Source organism: Lagopus leucura, unplaced genomic scaffold (genome assembly GCF_019238085.1).
Source record: "Lagopus leucura isolate 7727_CA_CO unplaced genomic scaffold, USGS_WTPT01 Super-Scaffold_100004, whole genome shotgun sequence".
Taxonomy (NCBI): domain Eukaryota; kingdom Metazoa; phylum Chordata; class Aves; order Galliformes; family Phasianidae; genus Lagopus; species Lagopus leucura.
The window spans coordinates 20,061,031-20,080,500 of record NW_024962264.1 but is presented as its reverse complement, the minus strand read 5'-3'; the positions used below and the strand labels follow the sequence as shown (position 1 = coordinate 20,080,500).

The following is a 19,470-nucleotide window of genomic DNA, read 5'->3' as shown; positions in this document are numbered from 1 at the left end:
TTGTTCTCTGCTTTTTGATTCTAGGATAGTGCATGTTCACAAAAGTAGTTTTTACCATTGCCCTTAATGTAGGGGTATACAGGTTATAGTGCAGTGGTCTGGGACTGAATTCTTTAAAGGCTACTGGATTAAAAAAAAAAAAAAAAAAAAAAAAAAAAAAAAAAAAAAAAAAAAAAACCTGAATCCCTTCTCTTTTTTTAATGCACACTGGATTTCTGAAAGGAAATAACATGTGGAGGCCTATTTGCAGGGACTAATTTCTGTTGCCTGGCTTTTTTTTATATGTTCCATTTTGTTACCTCTCCCGATGTTTGTGGAGGCATTTAATGTTTCACTGGTGGACAGATGCATTCCCCAGGCAGACCTAATTGCTTCCATTTTATGGAAAAAAAAGCTTGGTTTTTCCAGTGCTGCACTATTCTAAGAGCAGCTGCGTAGGAGCAAGGGGAATTATACTGGATGAGTAAGAGGAGAATTTTACCCACCCTGAAATGCAGCTGTATCACTTTTGTTTTTGTTTGTGGTTTATGTGAAAAGGTACTTTGTTGCTGCTATTCTAAATGTTCTGTAATTGATGTTTTTGTCATCTTAGTTTGTCTCCCTTTAACCTTACCATTACTGGGAAAAAAAAAAAAAAGCAAACCATACAGTGCAGTGGCTATCTGATACTTTCTTTGAGAGGCAAAGATTAAAAGTTTCCGCCTGTAAGTTGTAGCAGTGGTTGTGTCTTTGGTGTGTCTGTGTATCCTTGGGTTTGCGAAGAACCGCTCGCCATTCAGCCAAACAGGAGGAAAGTCCATGGCTGGAAATGCCTTTCTTACCTCCAGTAAGCAGTGCTTGCCAGATTGTATTCGCCATCCAGCCCAGGTTTAGAAAAGGACAAATTCTTGAAGTTTGCCCATATGAACTCTGCTGGGAAATCTTATCCATAGGAAGAATGAGAGACTGAAGCTGATACTGGTGGCTCAGCTTTGCTCATCTCCATTGCAGTGCTCTGTAGTGTCTTGTTGCAACGTGTGTAGATATCTGGGTGTGATAGCCCTCAGTGGACCTGTCCCGCATGATTTTGTTGTATGTATCCCTTGCACATAACTGCATCTAATGTCTGTTTTTTGAAAGTAAGGATCTTACCGCCCATCTCTGCTGTGTTTCATGTATTAGAAGAAAGGCTCACTGCTTTAAATCCATCTTGTGCTGTCTTTCATTCATCCATCTGTCCTCAATTTTTTCTAGAAATTTGAAGTGGCGTAACTGATAAGAAATAAGTCTTCCTATTCTCGGATGTACCGTGTTACTTATTTTTATACATCTAAAGTCTGAGTTTAATTTTCACCCATTTTTCCAAATGACATGGATTACTATGCTACTAACCTCACTACACCCTCTCTCACCTCATGTATGTGGTCTAATCTGTTTGCAAAATCGGTGTGTGTGTGCTCAGAAGAATAATGGTGGCTGAATTCCTCCTCCTAAAAATACCGTTAATCCAGCCGGAGTTGACATATTACGCTGGTTATGCTGTCAGAGTCATACATGACCTGCAAATCCAAGATCTTCCAGTATGGTTAGTGCTTTAAAGCTCAAAAGCTAAGTGATCGCTCCTATATTGTGTTGAAATTTGGATTATTTTTTTAACTAGTTTTGATTATAGTTTTGTTATACGTAAAAATCAAAGCTTGTGAAGAGAAGTGAGAAGAAAAAAGAAAATCCTACTGTCAGAAATGCAGCATCTCTTTCCTCCGCAGGCTTCCTTTTTGAAACAGTTTCATTGAATCATAGACTATGTTTGCTGAAAAGAGAATTTCTTGCATTTTTAAAGGATGAGAAATACATTTTCATTCTGTAATGTAAGACCTCTCATGTCAAGTGCACCTGCTTGATTTGCATGTGAATTCTGAACAATTCTTGTTTTATGTGACACTTCTGAAATGTCTGTCTGTTTTTTTTTTCTTTCTAATTCTCAAGCTCACTATTTGGATAAGATAGTGAAAGGTACTGTAAATTTGCTCTTTGATAACATGCCTATACCTACATGTATTTTTTAATATATGAATATATAGTGACAAACACAATAGATCGGCAAAATAATTGTCTCTTTCATATATTCCATGGATTATAAATTTAACTCATACTACTTTCAACTCATATGATTAAAAATGAAGTCTTGCTTATGTTATGTCACGACATTTTATCAGTTATTATATGTTTCTATATAAACTATATACATGCATTAGATATTGTTTGAGCCAAAAACTGAAGATAGCATTCATTTGCTGTTTGGTTTGTTTCTTTGTGAGTTTTGTCATTGGATCTTTACCTATAAAAAAGAAAACATTTAGGAAATAAAGCAAAGCAATTTTCTTGCCATAGAACAAGTGTCATTAGTTCCAAAGAACAGGCTAATTATAGATATGTGTGTTTATATATAGACAAATCAGTAGTATAACCTAGGATTTTAAGCTTTTGTTTATCTGAATGCAGAAAATCTATAGAGAATTACGACGTGTATTTTGTTTGAAGCTAGAGAAAGCTTGTATACTCCATGTGACATTTTCAATTGAAAGGATCAAGGATTTAAATATTTATCATGAAACAGCAAAGACTCTTGTATCTTCAGTTATGGTCAAAAGTTAATTAAAAAAAAAAAATGTTTAAAATATTCCCATCCCCTCTTTCCCTATCTTCTCTATTCCTTATTTGTGTTCTTTTTTCCATTAGAATATGGCAATATTCATGGCAATATCCAGGCTTTTACACAATAAGTCTTGAATGTAACCAGTTGACTCCTAAAACATTCTATCAGTAGGGGAATTAAATATGTAAGTCTTCCATAAATTAAACAGAAGAAACATTAAGGAAAAGATAGCTCTCTGTATGTCAACAAATACAATTAGCAGCTGCAGTCTGAAAGAAAAAGAGTAGCAAGACTAATCACAGCCTGGCTTGGTGGCATGCAACCATAACTGTAGCATCACCATGCTTCCTCACAAGAGAATCCTCTGATTCCATCTTCTAAGAGTAATTTGATGAGAGGGAAGCACTCTTTCTAAGTTTTTCTAAGAGTGTTTATAATTTGAAAGGAGTCTGTAAATTCAAGATTTGTTAGAAGAAAGAAGAAACTGTTCCTTCTAAAGTACCGTTCTAAGCTCGACTAAGTTTAACCAGAGTGAGTCAGTAGAGCAGTTCACAATGACAGCAGTTCTAGAAAGAGAAATGTTTTAGCTGCTTAGCTTTTTTTTTTTTTACATATATAAAAGTTTGCAGGAAATGGTTGTGTCCAAAAGTACTGATTTCTAGCCACTTTCTCATCAGATACTTAGTGCCATATCTGTTCTTGCTTCTGTCAGTGTCTTATCATAGTCATAGATAAGGAACGCCAAAATCTACATATTTATAGTGTTGTCATTCTCATACAGATCATGTTGGCTGCATGCCAGATTTCATCACTAGGAAGTGACAACTACTGTTGTTGTTTTTTTAATGTAATGTTAGACTGAAAACAATTATACATTTTGGATATATATTAAATTATTTTAATTGTTTCCCAAATTTTCCCTCCTTGGCCATAAAAGCAGACAAGATAGGATATAAAGGTAACAGCACAAAAGCCTTAGGGAGATTGTCACAAAAAATCACTCTCTGCTATCTGTCTTGAAGCACGTCACTACCGTGTTTTTGTTCAGTCTATCAATGTTTTATTGTGGTCCTTATGGTATTTCATTTTGTCCGTCCTAAGTAATCAAATACGCACAGCTACATTTAGTTGGAAATCCTGTTGGTCCTGTCCCATCCGTATGCAGCCTGAATCCTACTGTTTGTTAGAATAGATGCTAAGCTGCTTCACTATTTCCTGGGCTTTGCTTATTCTGTGAAAAGGAATGTACTTCTGGCATAAAGTATAGTCATTAAAACCAGCCTATACTTTGTGCAGTTTTTTAGCGCACTGTAATTTCACATGAATATACGGCAACTCTGAGACCAGATAAAGTTAACGTTCTCTTTTATTACATGCCTAAAACATACCCGCTTTCCTGCTTAATGATTTGGAGGGATTCGTTCATAGTAACAGGGAGTTTCAACATTTGTAAAGAACCAATACTACAGAGAGCAAATAACAATCAATTCTATGAGCACAGAAAAATGCTTTTTATACAGCTCTGTTTGCACAATGCACTCATCTCGTTACTCTGCCAAAAAAAAAAAAAAAAAAAAAAGAAAAGAAAAAAAAAAAAAAAGAAATTAACAAAAATTAAAAACAAACTTAATTTTGTCTGGCCTACAGGTATTTAGAGGATTGATGCATTTATTTCCTGCCTGTACAGGTAAGTGGTGTCTCAAGTGTCAGGCCAATCAAAGATGCCACTTTGTTCAGAATTACGTTCCCCAGGTAATGTTGCTGTTCCACTCCATGTGCAATTACAGTATTTGTGCTGTTAAAAAGGCCTGTTCCTAGTAAGTGTCCCTTGTTTGTATCTTTTATTTGGCTGAAATAATTGCAATATTTAAATCACTTGTGATGTTCTTCTTTGTCTGTTTCAACAGAGGGTTGCCCCGGCTTGTGCAATAGCAATGGGAGGTGCACACTGGACCAGAATGGCTGGCACTGCGTCTGCCAGCCAGGATGGAGGGGAGCAGGCTGTGATGTGGCCATGGAAACTCTGTGCACTGACAGTAAAGACAACGAGGGAGGTAAGATACACCAATTGGATCTGTAAAACTGGGGAGAATGTGTTGAGGAATGGAGATTTTACAGTCATATGGCAAAAATACTGCTGTGAGAACCATGCACACTCTTTACTAGCTCTCATGCCTGTAAAAATACACTGCAGTATGCTCTGCGTATCAGCAAAGCCTAGCAAGATGCTTATGACAGGCAAGATAGGTACTTAGAAGATCATGGGTGTCACCTTAGTTTTCCTGCAGTGTTCTTTTAGAGTGGAATAAAGCATCGTTTCAACTCAGTGAACTGTAGCAGGGAAAACAAAAAAGGAAGGAGTGCAAATTTTCAGTGACCTCACAAGGAAATGATCCCTAGAGGAAAGGCCGGGACTTTACATTTTGACCTATGATACTATTGCTGGAAACAATTGCTTGCCCAATCTAGAAAGTTCTTGTCCCTCTGTAGCCCGTGAATGCTCAGGTAATTGACAGGACACTCCCAGAAGTCATTTGTTGGGGGTTTTTTTGGCTTGCTTCCTTGCAGTCTGTCACTCGGGTGACAGGTAACAATCTGCAGTGAGATGCAGGCAGAACTGCTGACTTAAGGAATCAATCTGCAATCATCGTTGTAGGGTAGGGAAAGGAGACGGGCTGTGGCTTTGGCAGGACTCCAGAATCGAGCAGGTGGAAAAACAACACCACCAAAACACGATTAAATATGAATGCAGCCATGGAGCAGATCAGCATAATACTTTTGTTGTCTTTTTTCTGTCCCCCCTCCCCTCTCATTAACTACTTTTTTAACACCTTCTGATCCAGAGTTAAGAAACTCCGCTAGGGAATATAGATGTTAATAATGTCATCTGTGGCTGACTGTTTTTCAGCTTTAGTTTGCAAAGGCCTTCGTTGTTGTTGGTAGGCTGTTTTCTCTTGTATCCGGAATGTAGTTGGGATTTTGGAAATCGCAGTCTGTAAATAATAGTAGCTCTTATTTCTTATGGAAAATACAGTCAAAAGAGGGGTGGTATTCATTGCTTTATATATCTTTTGATTTACCACACTTCTCTGTTAAATATTTTATATTTTGAGTGAACCTTGCACACTCAGGGGCCTGAAGAATATGATGCAGTCTGGTGTACAGTGAGCTAGTGCAAAGCCAAATTTCTGTGTTTGTGGAGGGTGCAAGAGGACTGAGCTATCAGTAGCATTTCCATGCAGAGATGTGATATTCAGAGAATGGAGTTCACATGGGCTGGGGGGTTAATAACATAAGAAAGAAGGAGAAACCTGCAAGTCTGAAAAGAGACAAAGCCAGGGGGAAGAGAAACTAGGTTAGAACATAATCTGGACAGAAGTAATAGCTGGTAGGAAAAAAGAGGGGAAAGTGAAATCCCAGAGATGGTCTAAAACAGATTCAGTAAGTGTTAAGAATAATAGAACGACGTGATTTATCAGAAAGTAAGAGGGAGAGTCAACAGCAGATAACAACAGCAGGAGGAAGAAGAGCAAGGTGAGCAGGAATGCACTTAAGCAGAACAAGAGAAAAGGAGATAATCCTTCAGTCTGAAAGCAGTAATAGCTGTTTGTGAGGAAAAAGCGGAAGCAGGACGAGGAATTGGAGCAGAAAGTATCTAAGAGGACGACTTAAAAGTTCAAAGAGAGAGAATGATATTGCAAAAATAAAACTTTAATGCTAGTGTTTGTATAGCTTCTTTTCTTTTGATTTTTTTCATTACTTCCTTTACAGACATTAAGCAGCAAAATTTTGGGAGGGGTTAGGCTAAACAGTTGTTTTGCCGCGATTGACGTATGTAATGCTATTTGTCACCAGCATTTCTTTTTCAGAGGACCTGGTTTTAAATGTGTATGCCTCAGTAAGGAGCATATTCGCTTCTGTCTCTGATTGGGGTCTGAGAAACAGAGTTAAAATGCAACAATTAAATTAAATTAAGAATTGGAACCATACCAAATAAAAAGTCCTCTTTGCCAGAAACCCACATGGAAAGAGAAGTGCCATTTCTTCCCTTTCCAAGAGTATGTGCAGCCAACCCACTCATCTCTCAAGCAAGCAATCCAGTTTCCAAACAGCTGTGGGTAATGGCACACGGATGCCTTTGCTGTATTTATTTACAATGGGACATGAGGTTATCTGAGCACTTATGCTGAATTTATACTGATAACTGCAGGTAGCACAATCTATATCACACTAGGCTCAGCAGTGGTGTAATTGAAGTTAGCGTAGTTGTTAGCTAATAGAGATGCTGTGGTTAATGTTTGCTTCATCATAAAGTGGATAAAATGTTTCTCATATATTAATATAATTCATTAATAACAATGTCTGCTGCTCCTCTGATGCTTAGCTGTTTGTGGGACTTGTTGTTTGAATGTCATGAATATGAGCATTCAAATGACCTCAGTTGAAAAATTCCTAATAAGAAACATTAATGGCATCAAGGCATTCTTGGTCTTTTTCCCATCTAGAATCTACTGACATATAATAGGATGATTATTTGTCTGCCTTTTAATACAGATTTTTGAAAGTCTTATAAATCATTTCCCTTCAAGGATGACTCTTTATTTTCCCACGTGATCGAGCTAGACAGTCTGTTACAGGATTTTCTTTACATTTCAGCAGTCCACAAAAAAATGTGTCTGACATAACTCTTAATGACTTTCTGAAACAGGGGAAGTTAGAGTTGTCTGGAGTTGGAAGAGCCCTAGCTGCTTTACTTGGAAAAAAATGTGTCACTATTAGACTTTGACTAAGTGAGCTGTGTTTTGTCATCACTTTAGGAAGCAAAATCTGTTGACTCTTTAGATAGGTCTTTATCGAGCAGTATCCTTTGTTAGGCTTGCTTTTTACAAGCTCCTATTCAATTAATAAGTGTAGCTACATGTTTCCACCAGCGGAACTGAAAGGACTATTAACAGTGTTTTATTAGTTAAAATAATTATTAAAATAATTATTAAAATAAATGCTATAGTAAAGCAAATCCTACTCAGCATTGCACTGCTGTATTTTTGTAATTACTTGCATAGGCTAGGATGGCTTGCTCAGGATTATTGTTGTCACAGTGCAAAGTCAGACTAATTTGAGTACCCAAAGGTACGCTTACAGGGATACTGCAGTAGGATCATTGAAAAAGATACTTGTGTGCTGCTCAGGAATAAATCAGGGGCTATTTCTTCTTTTGTGGCTTTTCTGACCAGCTGCTCCTAAAGGCAATCATTTTTGCTGTCTATAATTGAGTCCACTCAATGTACCCTGTTGTAAAACTGAGCTACACGAGGATAACAGAGTTTTGTTAATAGGGTTTTCTGTCCATTCCAGTCTCTTCGCTTTGTGTGCCACTGGCACTGAAACCATTCTCGTGGAATGGCCAGCATCATAGCTTCAAAGGCAGGTGCCTCTGATACAGGGATTGAATTTCACTTTATGGAGATTCTGAACTGCCTAAAAATACAGTCAGCTTACTTATCAAGAACGTGATTGATGTAGGCCCTTGGCCATGAGCTCCCCTTGACAGTGGCAGAACTTGTACCCAGGAGTAATTTTGTCCACAAGTTGTCTTCCAGGAAGAGACAATAATGAAGTCATTATGTGTGTTGTATATAGAAGAACCACTTACATCTAGAACAACAGCAAAAAAAGAGAAATAGCCCCCTCAGGCTTATAATGATTGTCCAGCTGGCTAGAAGAGTGTTTATTTTCTGTATAATTTTCCTATTGCATTTGAGTGATGTAACTGATAAGCTAGTGTTAAGCTAAGCCTCATTTTTCAGGCTAAATGCAATTCATTGATATTTCACAGGACTTCCTCAGAAAGGAAATACCACTGTGCTTCACACAGTGCAATAGAATAGTCATCTTAGTGGTACTAGATAGCTCTAGCCACATAAGTACAGAGAAAGAATGAAAAATGTTTTCTCAAGTTATAAGGAGCCAGATTCATAACCATTCGTCACTCGCCTGGGCAAGATGCTGATAAACTCCGAAGAAAAATAACAAACAGCGTATCCCTATATCTGGGCTGGTGAAAATGAGAATCTTCCTCTGATTGATGTTAGCAGAGAGGCTTGTAAAAATGCATTTCCAGCTGATTAGTTCAGAAGGTGTCAATCTCCCGCAGTTTTATGACCTGCAGACTGTACTCCAGATGTACATTTGCTTTTTATAAACTAACAAAGATGAATGACTAAATTTGAGCATTTCTTTGGCAACTGCACCAGATATTGCCTGGGAGACCCTACAGAGATATAAGAAAGCAAAACTATGCTTTTAACCACCAGTACCCCCAGGTTTGACACTGAGCCAGGCTTCTAGAGCTAAAACCAGCAAGGGAGCTGAGCACCTCAGCTGGAAAGGGGTTTCGTATCATACAAGAATGATACTGTAGAAAATCACTAGAGTCACAGATGGTTCGAAGTTAGAAAGGCCTCTAGATATTGTCTAGTCCCTGCTCAAAGCAGGGTCAGCTAGAGCAGGCTGCTCAGGGCTCTACTGGGTTCTGAATATCGCCAAGGATGGAGACTGCGCATCCTCCCAGGGCAGCCTGTTGCATCATCTGATGACTTTCACAGTAATAAACTTTTTCTGATGTTTAAACAGAATTTCCTGTGTGCCAGCCTGTGCCCATTGCCTGTAGGCTTTCTGCTGGGTATCAAGCAAGGAGTCAGATTGCATCTACTTTGCACCCTCCCATGAGGTGTTTATATGCACTGATGAGATCCCCCTCCAGGCTGAACAATTCCATCTCTCTCAGACTATTTCTCAGAGGAGAGAGGTGCTCCAGTCCCTTAATTGTCTTCATGGCCCTTCGCTGAACTCTCTCTAGCATGTCCAGGTCTCTCTCTACCGGAGAGTCTACACTGAACCCAGCACTCCAGGTGTGGCCTCAACAGGGCTTAGCAGAGAGGAAGGTTCACCTCTTATGACCTGCTGGTATCCCTCTTCCTTACAGCCCCATATGACATCAGCACTTTCCTTGCTGCAAGGGCACATCGCTGGCTTGTGTTCAGCTTGGTGTCTGCCAGAACTCCCAAGGTCTTCTTCACAGACCTGCCTGCCAGCCAGTTGCCCCCTAGCACGTCCTGGTGCCTGGGGGGGTTCCTCCCCAGGTGCAAGACTTTGCACTTCTCTTTGTTGAACTTCAAGAGGTTCCTGTCAGCCCATTTCTTCAGCCTGCCCAGCTCCCTCTGGATGGCTGCACAACCCTCAGGCATATCAACCACTCATCCCAGGAAAAATCAGTGATGTTTCTTTTCTCTGAAAAAGTTTAAGCTTTGATATATATAACGATGACTTTTTCATCTCTTTTATTTTCCTTGAACTGACTTCAATGTCAGCTGAGTTAAATAAGAATTTTAGATGTGCAAAAGAATAGAAATCCCAGCCCTTTGCTGTTTTGCCAATCCTCTAACTGATCCACATAGCATGGCAATTCTTAGAGGAATACCTTTAGAAGATCTCTGTTTACTTACACTCTTTCAACATGTGATTGAACAGAAAAATGGATGATAATTTTCCCTGCAGAAAGAAGTTATACTATAAAGCGAGGTTCTTTTGTAAGAGAAGCTGTCGTGAGCTTCCTCAGAGTGCTGCATTGGTATATTTTTCAGTTTAGTGCAGCAAGCAAGCTCCCTCTGTAATATAAATGGAATAATAAAATGTTTGAGCTATTTCAGTCTTGCCATTCTTTGGGGGAAACAATTATCAGAATGTGATACCATATTACATTCATCTAGAAATTTTCTGTCGCTGACATTTCCAGGCTCATTTTCCTTGCGACTTTACTTACAGCAAATTAGTAGTTATCAATTTGATCTTGATTTTAATCTTTCACCAAATTAGATTTCCAGCGATGTGACACATCTACTGCTCGTTATATGTGAATATTTCAGCACATGAGCATAAAAGCACCCGCATGTTTAAATCTTGTTTATAGTGGCCAGCATTCCTCATCATTTTATTCAGGAAAAAAAAAATCTAAAGGTTAAATACAGATTTTGTTCTCTTACACATTTACATGCAAAGTAGTGGTGGAAATTGCCTTTGCCACTAGCAACAAAACCTTCCTGCCAAAGTATAAAGGAATTCACCTTGATAAATGCTGTGAAATATTTAAAGATCCTTGCAGCACAGATGGGCTGAAAAAGTTGAGGAAAACAGCGGAGTGGGATTTCCTTGTTTCTTTTTTCTAGCAAGCCAAATAACCCCAGATAAAAGCTACTGAAACCCACCTAAAATGTTTAATATTTATAAGCTAGGAGTATATGCAGAGCCTTAGTTGCCTTCATTTTCTGGTTTGTTCCACATGTTTATAGAGAAGAATCAAACAAATACACTTAATTTATACACGTTGAACCTGCTAGGATTTCCATGGGAGTTTAAGAACTCAGTGGAAACAGGCTTATTTTTCCTTAATTGAAAGTGCATTCATTAAAATCTTAATTATTAATATTCTTTCCTACTGCATACTTTTTCTAAATCTCTCTGCTAGCCGACTCACTTGCATACAAAGGGCCAGAGAAAGTTTGTTCATTTTTCTGAATTTCTGCCAACAGATGGACTGGTTGACTGTATGGATCCTGACTGCTGTTTACAGAGCTCTTGCCAAAATCAGCCTTACTGTCGTGGGCTACCAGATCCCCAAGATATTATCAGCCAAAGCCAACAGTCACCATCTCAGCAAGCTGCTAAAGCATTTTATGACCGGATCAGTTTTCTCATTGGAGCAGACAGCACTCATGTCATACCTGGGGAAAGTCCTTTCAATAAGAGGTGAGCATGACTCATCCTTTACTCATGCATACTGAAACAGTTGAAGAGCATGTGAGGTGTGCAGTAGAAGATCCATTGTGATCTTTGTCTTCATGCAATGACTTTCGGCAAAAGCATTTTTTCCCTATTTATCAGATTACTTGTGCTTATCTCAATACCTGCAAAATTCAGATTGTTGGTGCCTCTGGGTTGCTTACCATACGTGGTACCTGTATTCTAACCAGGCACTTCATTAATGATTAAATAGATCTTTATTTAACCAGTTGATTTGGGTTAGCACAGTTGGAAATGTATCAAAGCAGTGAAAACACTTCAGAAGGAAAAGCAAAGCTGCACTTTTTAAACTGAGCTCACTAAATAATATAAATTATGAATTAATGTAATGGAACTGTTAAGTGCACGACAGTATAATTGCATAAACTATTTGACTGGTGCTCTGCAATGTAGTAATGACCTGAAAATAAAACAGTAACAGGAAGCAGGTGTCTCAGATCTCACTGAGTGAAAGAAGATGATTTACACTAGAACTACTGTGTTTGCAGTAATTTAACAGCATTAATGTGTTTGGGCACAGCAGATGATTAAAAGTTGTTGCACAAATGTTCCTTATTGCTCTTTTAAATTTTGTACTTTGTAGTCCCTGCAGTTTTACAGATTGCTTTGATAATTGAAAAGTACACTTTTCAAGAATCTGCCAGAGGTATGACTTGCAGAATGTTTAGTTTATAAATTCTTAAAATTCTTCAGTGAATTACTAGGCTTAGTAGCTCAGTGTGGTCAAAATGAAGCAAAGAACCTTAGCCAAATGAAAACAAAATTATTATATGTAGATGTTGTGGTATGTGTTTATACAGTGTAAATTATGTGAATTTGTGGAAGGGTTAGAGGCTCAGGGATGGTTTTGCTAACGAGAGTTGATGCCATGTGGAGATGTTTGTGTGTGTTTGCTGTGCTAGCTATTACTCATTCAAAAGAGAATTATAAAAGCCAAATTTGTATCTGATTCTGCATCTTTTTTGCAGCCTTGCATCTGTCATAAGGGGCCAAGTATTAACTGCTGACGGAACTCCACTCATTGGAGTCAACGTTTCCTTTTTACACTACCCAGACTATGGATACACAATCACCCGCCAAGATGGCATGTAAGTTCGCTTTGAAGCACTTCTAAGGCACAAAGACAATGAATACATTAATGAAAGAGCTCCTTGTAAAAATAAACTGATAATTAAATAATGGAAACAAAAGACGTGAAAAAAATAATTGAGCAACACTGAACTTTGTGCATTCTTCAAGTAACGTTAAATATGCCCACTATATACTTTAGAAGTAGAAAGACTTGTTTAATTTAAAAACTGGATCCCAAATTCTCCATACGTAGTGCAGTATTACGTAATGTAATGTAATTGATTTCTCTATTGCTACTAGTAGAGCTATTCTATCTTCAGAGCAGTACAATAGGATGAAGGCTCAGTAAAATGAATGCTGTGGATGGCTTTGGGAATTTGATTAATAGCTGCCCCTATTTTTTTCTAGGTTTGACTTGGTAGCAAATGGTGGTGCCTCTCTGACACTGGTGTTCGAGAGGTCACCATTCCTGACCCAGTATCACACTGTATGGATTCCCTGGAATGTCTTTTATGTAATGGACACCCTGGTCATGAAAAAGGAAGAGAACGACATTCCTAGCTGTGATCTGAGTGGATTTGTAAGGCCAAACCCCATCATCGTGTCATCACCTTTATCTACCTTCTTTAGAATTTCTCCTGAAGATAGTCCTATCATCCCAGAGACACAGGTAAACTGTTCTACAAACAAATAGCAACTTATCTCTGGCTAGAATTAAACAACTATAATGAAGAGAGTACAAATTCTTCTTAAAAAAAATCACTAAGAAATTGCAACATCATAATATTTTTACTGTAATCGTGTTATATACGCACCACAGAAACAAAATGAAGGTTGTTTTTCCACTGTATCACAAAGACCCATGCATTTCACTTTATCCACTTAGTTTTAATAAAGAGCATGATTCTTCTATGTTTATATACTAAAATAATTCTGTGTTTGTAACAGGAAGGGCAGGCTTACAAGGACATGAGCATGGGTGCTGATGTATGTCCTCAGAAGTTTTAATGCTCAAATGCTCTCAACTGAAGGAGCTGTGATTGAAACCTGTTTTTTTTATTTCCTCTAACATAGGCTGTGTTAGATTCCTCCATTTCAGATACCTGGTCACTAATGTAGTCTTCTTGCAATCTTAAAGCAGAGATGCATTTCAGGAAAGGAGTATTTATCTCATTGATTTCTGATAAAAGCTCTATATCTCTTTCTCTCCCTCTCTCTCCCTCTTTCTCCCACCCTCACAATGCCATAATTGCATAGGACACACTTTTTCCCATTCACTAAGAAAAGTACTTGCATCTTCAAGGGAAACATAGAAAATATATTGAAATGTTTTCATTTAAAGCTTCCAAGGAAAGAGCAAAATCATTTTAAAAAATCATGGAAAAGAGCAAATTTAGGGTAAAGATGTGGGAAAATTACAACTAAATGCTCTTCCAACCTAGGCCACACTAGAAAGTCGTTGCTTTTATCCTATCTTTCTGCTTCTTTGGTGGCTGCACATCAGTTGAAAGTAAGGATTTGTAAAACACAGTCCACTGAAAAGCAGCTCTTACTTACCTGTTTTGTCAACAGACAATAGATTCGGTTCCTGAAGTAAAAGGCTTAGATGGTGTATAAATCAAGAAAAAGTAATAGTAGAAAAATATGAACCTGTTTTCTTGGAGTACTTGTAATGCTTAGATTAAATGTCTTTTTGTGAGCAGTTGGACTAACAAACTCTGGATTCCAACTGATTCCCACCTGCTGCTGTTGTCTGCCACATCCAGTCCTTCCCCTGCTGACTGCATTGAGCCTTTGTCTCATGGGAGTATCACTTTGGATACTACATCCCTGCCCAAATCCTTATTTTTTTTTTATCTTAAATAAACTCAAAAGGAGCAGTTAGCAGTTTAGCAAATTCACTTATTTCACATGTGATTGAGATTGGCTGCCAGGTTCAAAGGATGGGAAGTCTGACAGACAGGACCGGTAGCCCAGGCTGATTTCCTTACAAAAGAGGGCTATGTTTTCACTGGATCTTTGGTGCTAAGTGCTAATGCTAATTTCTGACGAGGAGAAAAAAGTACTGGTCATCATGGATGCCAAAAAAAATTTTGTGCTCTGTAAAAACATCAAGGAGTATTTTCTTCATTGTACTCTGCCCGTCGTGCAGGGTGATCCCTTGCTTCAGCAGGTGGGAGCTGCATGGCCATGCCTGCAACGTAGCCCTGTATGGTCAGATTCATCTCTGAAATGCATCTTGCACAACAGTCTGTCTCTCAAAAAATTCACCAATCTGGTAAAAGGCAAGCAGCTTCAGATTCCATCCAAACCTGTCTGCTCAGCTCTGGAGGAACTGCTATAAATCTTTTCATTTTAAAGAGGGTGATGCTAGCTTAAAGCACAGGAGTCTGGATGAAAGCACAGAGAAACAAAGCATTCCCCATGTTCTTGTAGTTGACATCAGTCACCCTGTTGATGCAGTGTGACAGCATTCACTGTCACGTACAGGAGAAAATGATGTGCTGCTGTAATCATCATCATCCCTCGAAGTGCTTCATCATCCCTAGGAGATAATGTTTCCAAAAGAGCGTACTTAGTGGCTTATGAATCCCAAAATGATCTGAGGGGGAATTAAAGTCTGTACTGAAGTAGCAGTGCAAAGAAAGGAAAATGGAATAAGAGGGCAAGCAAGGGGAAAGAAAGAATAAAGCAGGTGGAGGGGTGATCACAGGCCCAGCAGACCATTATTCAAGAGGGATGATAATAAATACGTGTGAATGAAATTTGAACTACTTAAGCATGAGTTTTTATCTACTCTTAATCACCAGCTAGCACGCACAGCCCAGACATAACTAGCTGGGATTAACCGGTGTTAAGCTATGTGCAGGCAGGAGGTCAGGCTAAGGTGGAGCTGCTTGTGGATATAACATAATGTTGTTGCTGTATTTTCCTAATATAATAAACATATTGCAGTGTGACCTGGCAGAAACCCAGACATGAGTTAGAACAAACAATTCTGAAAGAGTTTTTGTGGCTTTCTTTCTCCTACACTTTCAGTATACACTAAGGTGTGTAATGTTCTAAGGTGCCTTCAACAGGAGCTGGGCAGCTAACCCTAACCATTCCATTGCCCCAGGTGTGGAGGTGAATGAAGACTGACAAGCTTCCCTTCAAACATTTATGTGTCCTTGTTTTCTAGCAAATTTTCTGATTTTGTCCTTCGTATTCTGGTGTGCCTCTTGGTTTATGCTTTCACTGACACAATTTAAGGCTTCTACTTAAGGAATTGTAGTTCTACAGTTCCTTTGGTCTTGAGCCTTGTGTAATAGCAGTAATTGTCAGTTCCTCCCTATGTCTAAATGTGCCATCTTTACCCCTTTCAAACCATGATGATGATTCATTTCAGTACAGCTGTTCAACAAAACAGAGCAAAGCACCTTGCTCTGATATAAGGACTTAAGTTTGTGCTCTTTTGTGAAATTTGTTCTCAAATCACTGTTGAAATCACTCATTTTGACAAAAATAGATGGCCTGCAGCAGGCATTTCCCCCTAATTTAATGTACATTCTTCGTTAGACATTCTTAATAGTACGAGAGCATGTCTCCTGAATCGCGTCATGTAGTGGAGCAGGAAAGCATTGCAGAGCCTGGCAGAGTGAGTCCTTGTGGCTGCAGGAGGTGAGAAGCCCTGTACCATTTTTGTGCCTCAGTCACCCACTTGAACTTTGGGGCCAGCAAGCTCTGTCTTTGAGAAAATTGAGGCAACTCTCATCTCAGTCCTGTAGCTTAAGTGTTTCACAGCTGTCCTCCCAAGAAGCTTGATTGTCAATAAATAAAATGCCAGCCGTTAGAATGTGGCGGGAGGGCTATAACTCAGCCCCCGTGGGGTATCAGCCTTTCTGGAGATAGTGTGATACTCTGCCGGGAGAACACAAAGTACAGACAGATTGGTTGTGCTGGCGATTCCTGATGTGACTTTTATACCCGGTGACTTTCCTGATTGCTTTACAATTGATGTGTTGTCATGGCTCCCATAGGATGCTCTCTGCTGTGCCTGATGATTTAACGTTTCAGATGAACATTAAACTGTTTAATTCTCTTTGTAATGCTTGATTCTGAGAGAGAGATTGAGATGCATAACCTTACCTCTGGATTTCTAAAGTTCGCAAGAAAATAAGTTACTACAGGGAATATTTTATGGAAAGAAGGAAGTTATAAGTCAGATTTCCAGCAGATGTTTGAGGCTTCTGCAGAAACTAATAATAGGGGTTCTTTCTTTGGGTTTTTTTTTTTTTTGTTTTAAACCTCGCTGAGAACCGCGTGTGTCCTACTTTCTAATTTGATAGTAATCCACACACACAGTGGAATTTCTTGGAAATTGAAACTTCAAGGTGTCCTCTTTATTGCCTGTTATCTCAGGCAAGAGTATCGGAAGACCACCTAAGTGTTTTAACGCTGCTCTGCCACAGTCGAGGCTGTAAAAGAAACAGTGGTCTTAACAGGAGACCAGCGAAGTCCATGAAATTGTGCCCTATTACAAGTGTATTATTTCTTTTTCTCCTCTTGCTTACAGAGAACTCCATCTGTTAGATCGGTTTTAATGTGCGGTAGATGAGAGTCCTGCTGATGTCCTGAGGAAGAATCTGTCTCAAGTTCACTGGTGTTTTGTGTTGTTTCTTCAAAGTCTTAGAAAGGGGATATGTTCACGGTTGCTTTTCTCTAGAGTTTTTCTTTGTGCAGAAAAGATTTGCTTCTGCTCTGCCTTAGACACTGTGTGTATATTGGACTGAGGGAGAGCAGACTAGATTTACAGAAGGAAATTATGCTGTCACCTCCTTCCAGGTGATGGTATTGCTTGTCATTTCTCTCAGCAATGCCAGGCTGTTGGTGGGGAAAACTGAGACATTCAAAGACTAACAATTACTCTGAATTTAATTTGTCTAGTCTCTTCCAATGCCTCCTTTATTTCCCACTGCTCTGTTATAGCCTTACTGGAGATGAAGAGCCATATGCCTACATATATCAGATTTAAGTGTTCATTTCAGACAATGAGCCAAAATACTATTTCTGATCTGTTGCTGTTGTTGTTACTGCTGTGAAGGAGGCAGATACAATTAATAGCATATAAATCTTTACATACCAGTAGCAGTGCTAACATAGTTAGTGGTGGAGCATCTGGTGCCCTCCCAGAGAACATAAAGCCACATTTTTTCACTCTGTTCAGCACAGTCAGTTGTTTAAAAGCAGTGCCTACGGGCTCTCTAGCATAGAGAGCTATGGTGAAATCCTGAGCTAATGTAGCACTACAGCTTTTGATCCCACAGAAGTCTCGAGCTTTATGTCAGGGATATGTGTGCTCTCCTGAAGGCTGCTTTCTGCTGGTACTGGTTTGTGTTTTGTCTTCAGACTTCAGGACTAGGAGACAGGAAGGTAAAACAGAACTTGCCCAGAAAGTGCACCACCAAGGCTCTGGGCTTGTGATTCCACATCCTTTGCCTCCAGTTATGTTTATAACCATGTCTAGATGCTTCTTTATCTTTATTTTCAATAAGCAAAGCCACTCGCTGGCTGTTCAGTTGAAGTACTCACTCTCATTGCTTAGGGACATGATTCCCTAATAGAGTTTTCTGTCCTGACGGAGGGATAGGACAATATTGGCTGTCCTTATCCACGTTACACAGAAACCCCCCACATCCATTCATCACCCACTGAAGCTCCTCAGCTCAGAGGAAGAGAGGAGGTGGAGGTGGGGTAGGAACCTTTTAAAAATAAAATTGAATCATTGCACCTCTCTGAAATGAGAAAGTGGTGAGCTGATGTCTGAGTAGTGAATATTGATCAGGAAATATGGAAAAGCTTTCCCTGAGGCATCCTACTTATCTCTCTGAAATAAATGGAAGAATGCTCAGGTTTAAAGTATTTACAGTCCACAGATAATGCAAATAATAAACCACCGAAAAGCCCTTCCTGTGTTACACATGAACTACAGGAGCAACTAGACACCCTAACCCAAATCTGAAGCCCTGCACTGTTTCGAGGTTCCTCTGCCTTTATTAGGAGATGAGCGATAGCAGTCAGGTAAAAGGTGCTTTTCTGCCTCTTTTGGAAAAAGCATTTGGGAATGTTTCTTCTTCTTCAGATCTCCTTCCTTAAAATAAAGAAGGCATCTCTGAAATCCTTCAACAGAAGGTATCAGCTAAACAGCTGCAGTACGACAGAGGTTGAGCTGTACTTTTCAGAAGGAAAGAAAAGGTGGAATACCACTCATTATTGGTTTTTATTTAATACCTTTAACTGAAGGCCAGATTTAGATGATAATTCATAATGGACTGTCATGTAGCATCATGTCAGGCATCTTTTTATAATATCTGCATTGTGCAATTTAATTTCCAAATCATTCAAATAGTGCCTTTTTTTCTTACCAACACACAGGTACTTCATGAAGAAACTACAATACCAGGAACCGATTTGAAGTTATCATACTTAAGCTCCAGGGCTGCAGGATATAAATCTGTTCTGAAGATCACTATGACCCAATCTGTGATCCCGTTTAACTTGATGAAGGTTCATCTTATGGTGGCTGTGGTGGGAAGACTTTTCCAGAAATGGTTCCCTGCATCTCCAAATCTGGCTTACACTTTTATTTGGGATAAAACTGACGCGTACAACCAGAGAGTCTATGGATTATCCGAAGCTGTCGGTATGTGTGCTGAAAGTAGGGAGAGTTGTTTGTTTGTTTGTTTTTCATTTTTTTCTGTGTTACTGAAGATAGAGAGGCATACTTTCCCCATACACAATAGCACAAAATGGATTTCTTCTATACCTGTTCTCATCTACTTCCTTTAATAACTAAAATTACTTTTTTAAGCCAAGATTAGGTTTTTGAAGTATTTTGGAATCCCATTCAGTATTTTCACTATGTT

The 19,470-nt window shown here is 39.0% G+C and overlaps 1 protein-coding gene across 3 annotated transcripts in view; it reads left to right on the top strand.

Moving 5' to 3' along the window:
- TENM3 (teneurin transmembrane protein 3) overlaps positions 1 to 19,470 on the top strand; it is a 469,784-nt gene that overhangs the window by 407,351 nt on the left and 42,963 nt on the right. For all 3 annotated transcript variants that reach the window (XM_042870719.1, XM_042870718.1, XM_042870720.1), the window contains 5 exons: positions 4,543 to 4,689; positions 11,224 to 11,440; positions 12,463 to 12,582; positions 12,974 to 13,235; positions 18,980 to 19,247. In XM_042870719.1, coding sequence (XP_042726653.1) covers positions 4,543 to 4,689; positions 11,224 to 11,440; positions 12,463 to 12,582; positions 12,974 to 13,235; positions 18,980 to 19,247 — 1,014 coding nt within the window. The remainder of the gene's footprint in view (positions 1 to 4,542; positions 4,690 to 11,223; positions 11,441 to 12,462; positions 12,583 to 12,973; positions 13,236 to 18,979; positions 19,248 to 19,470) is intronic.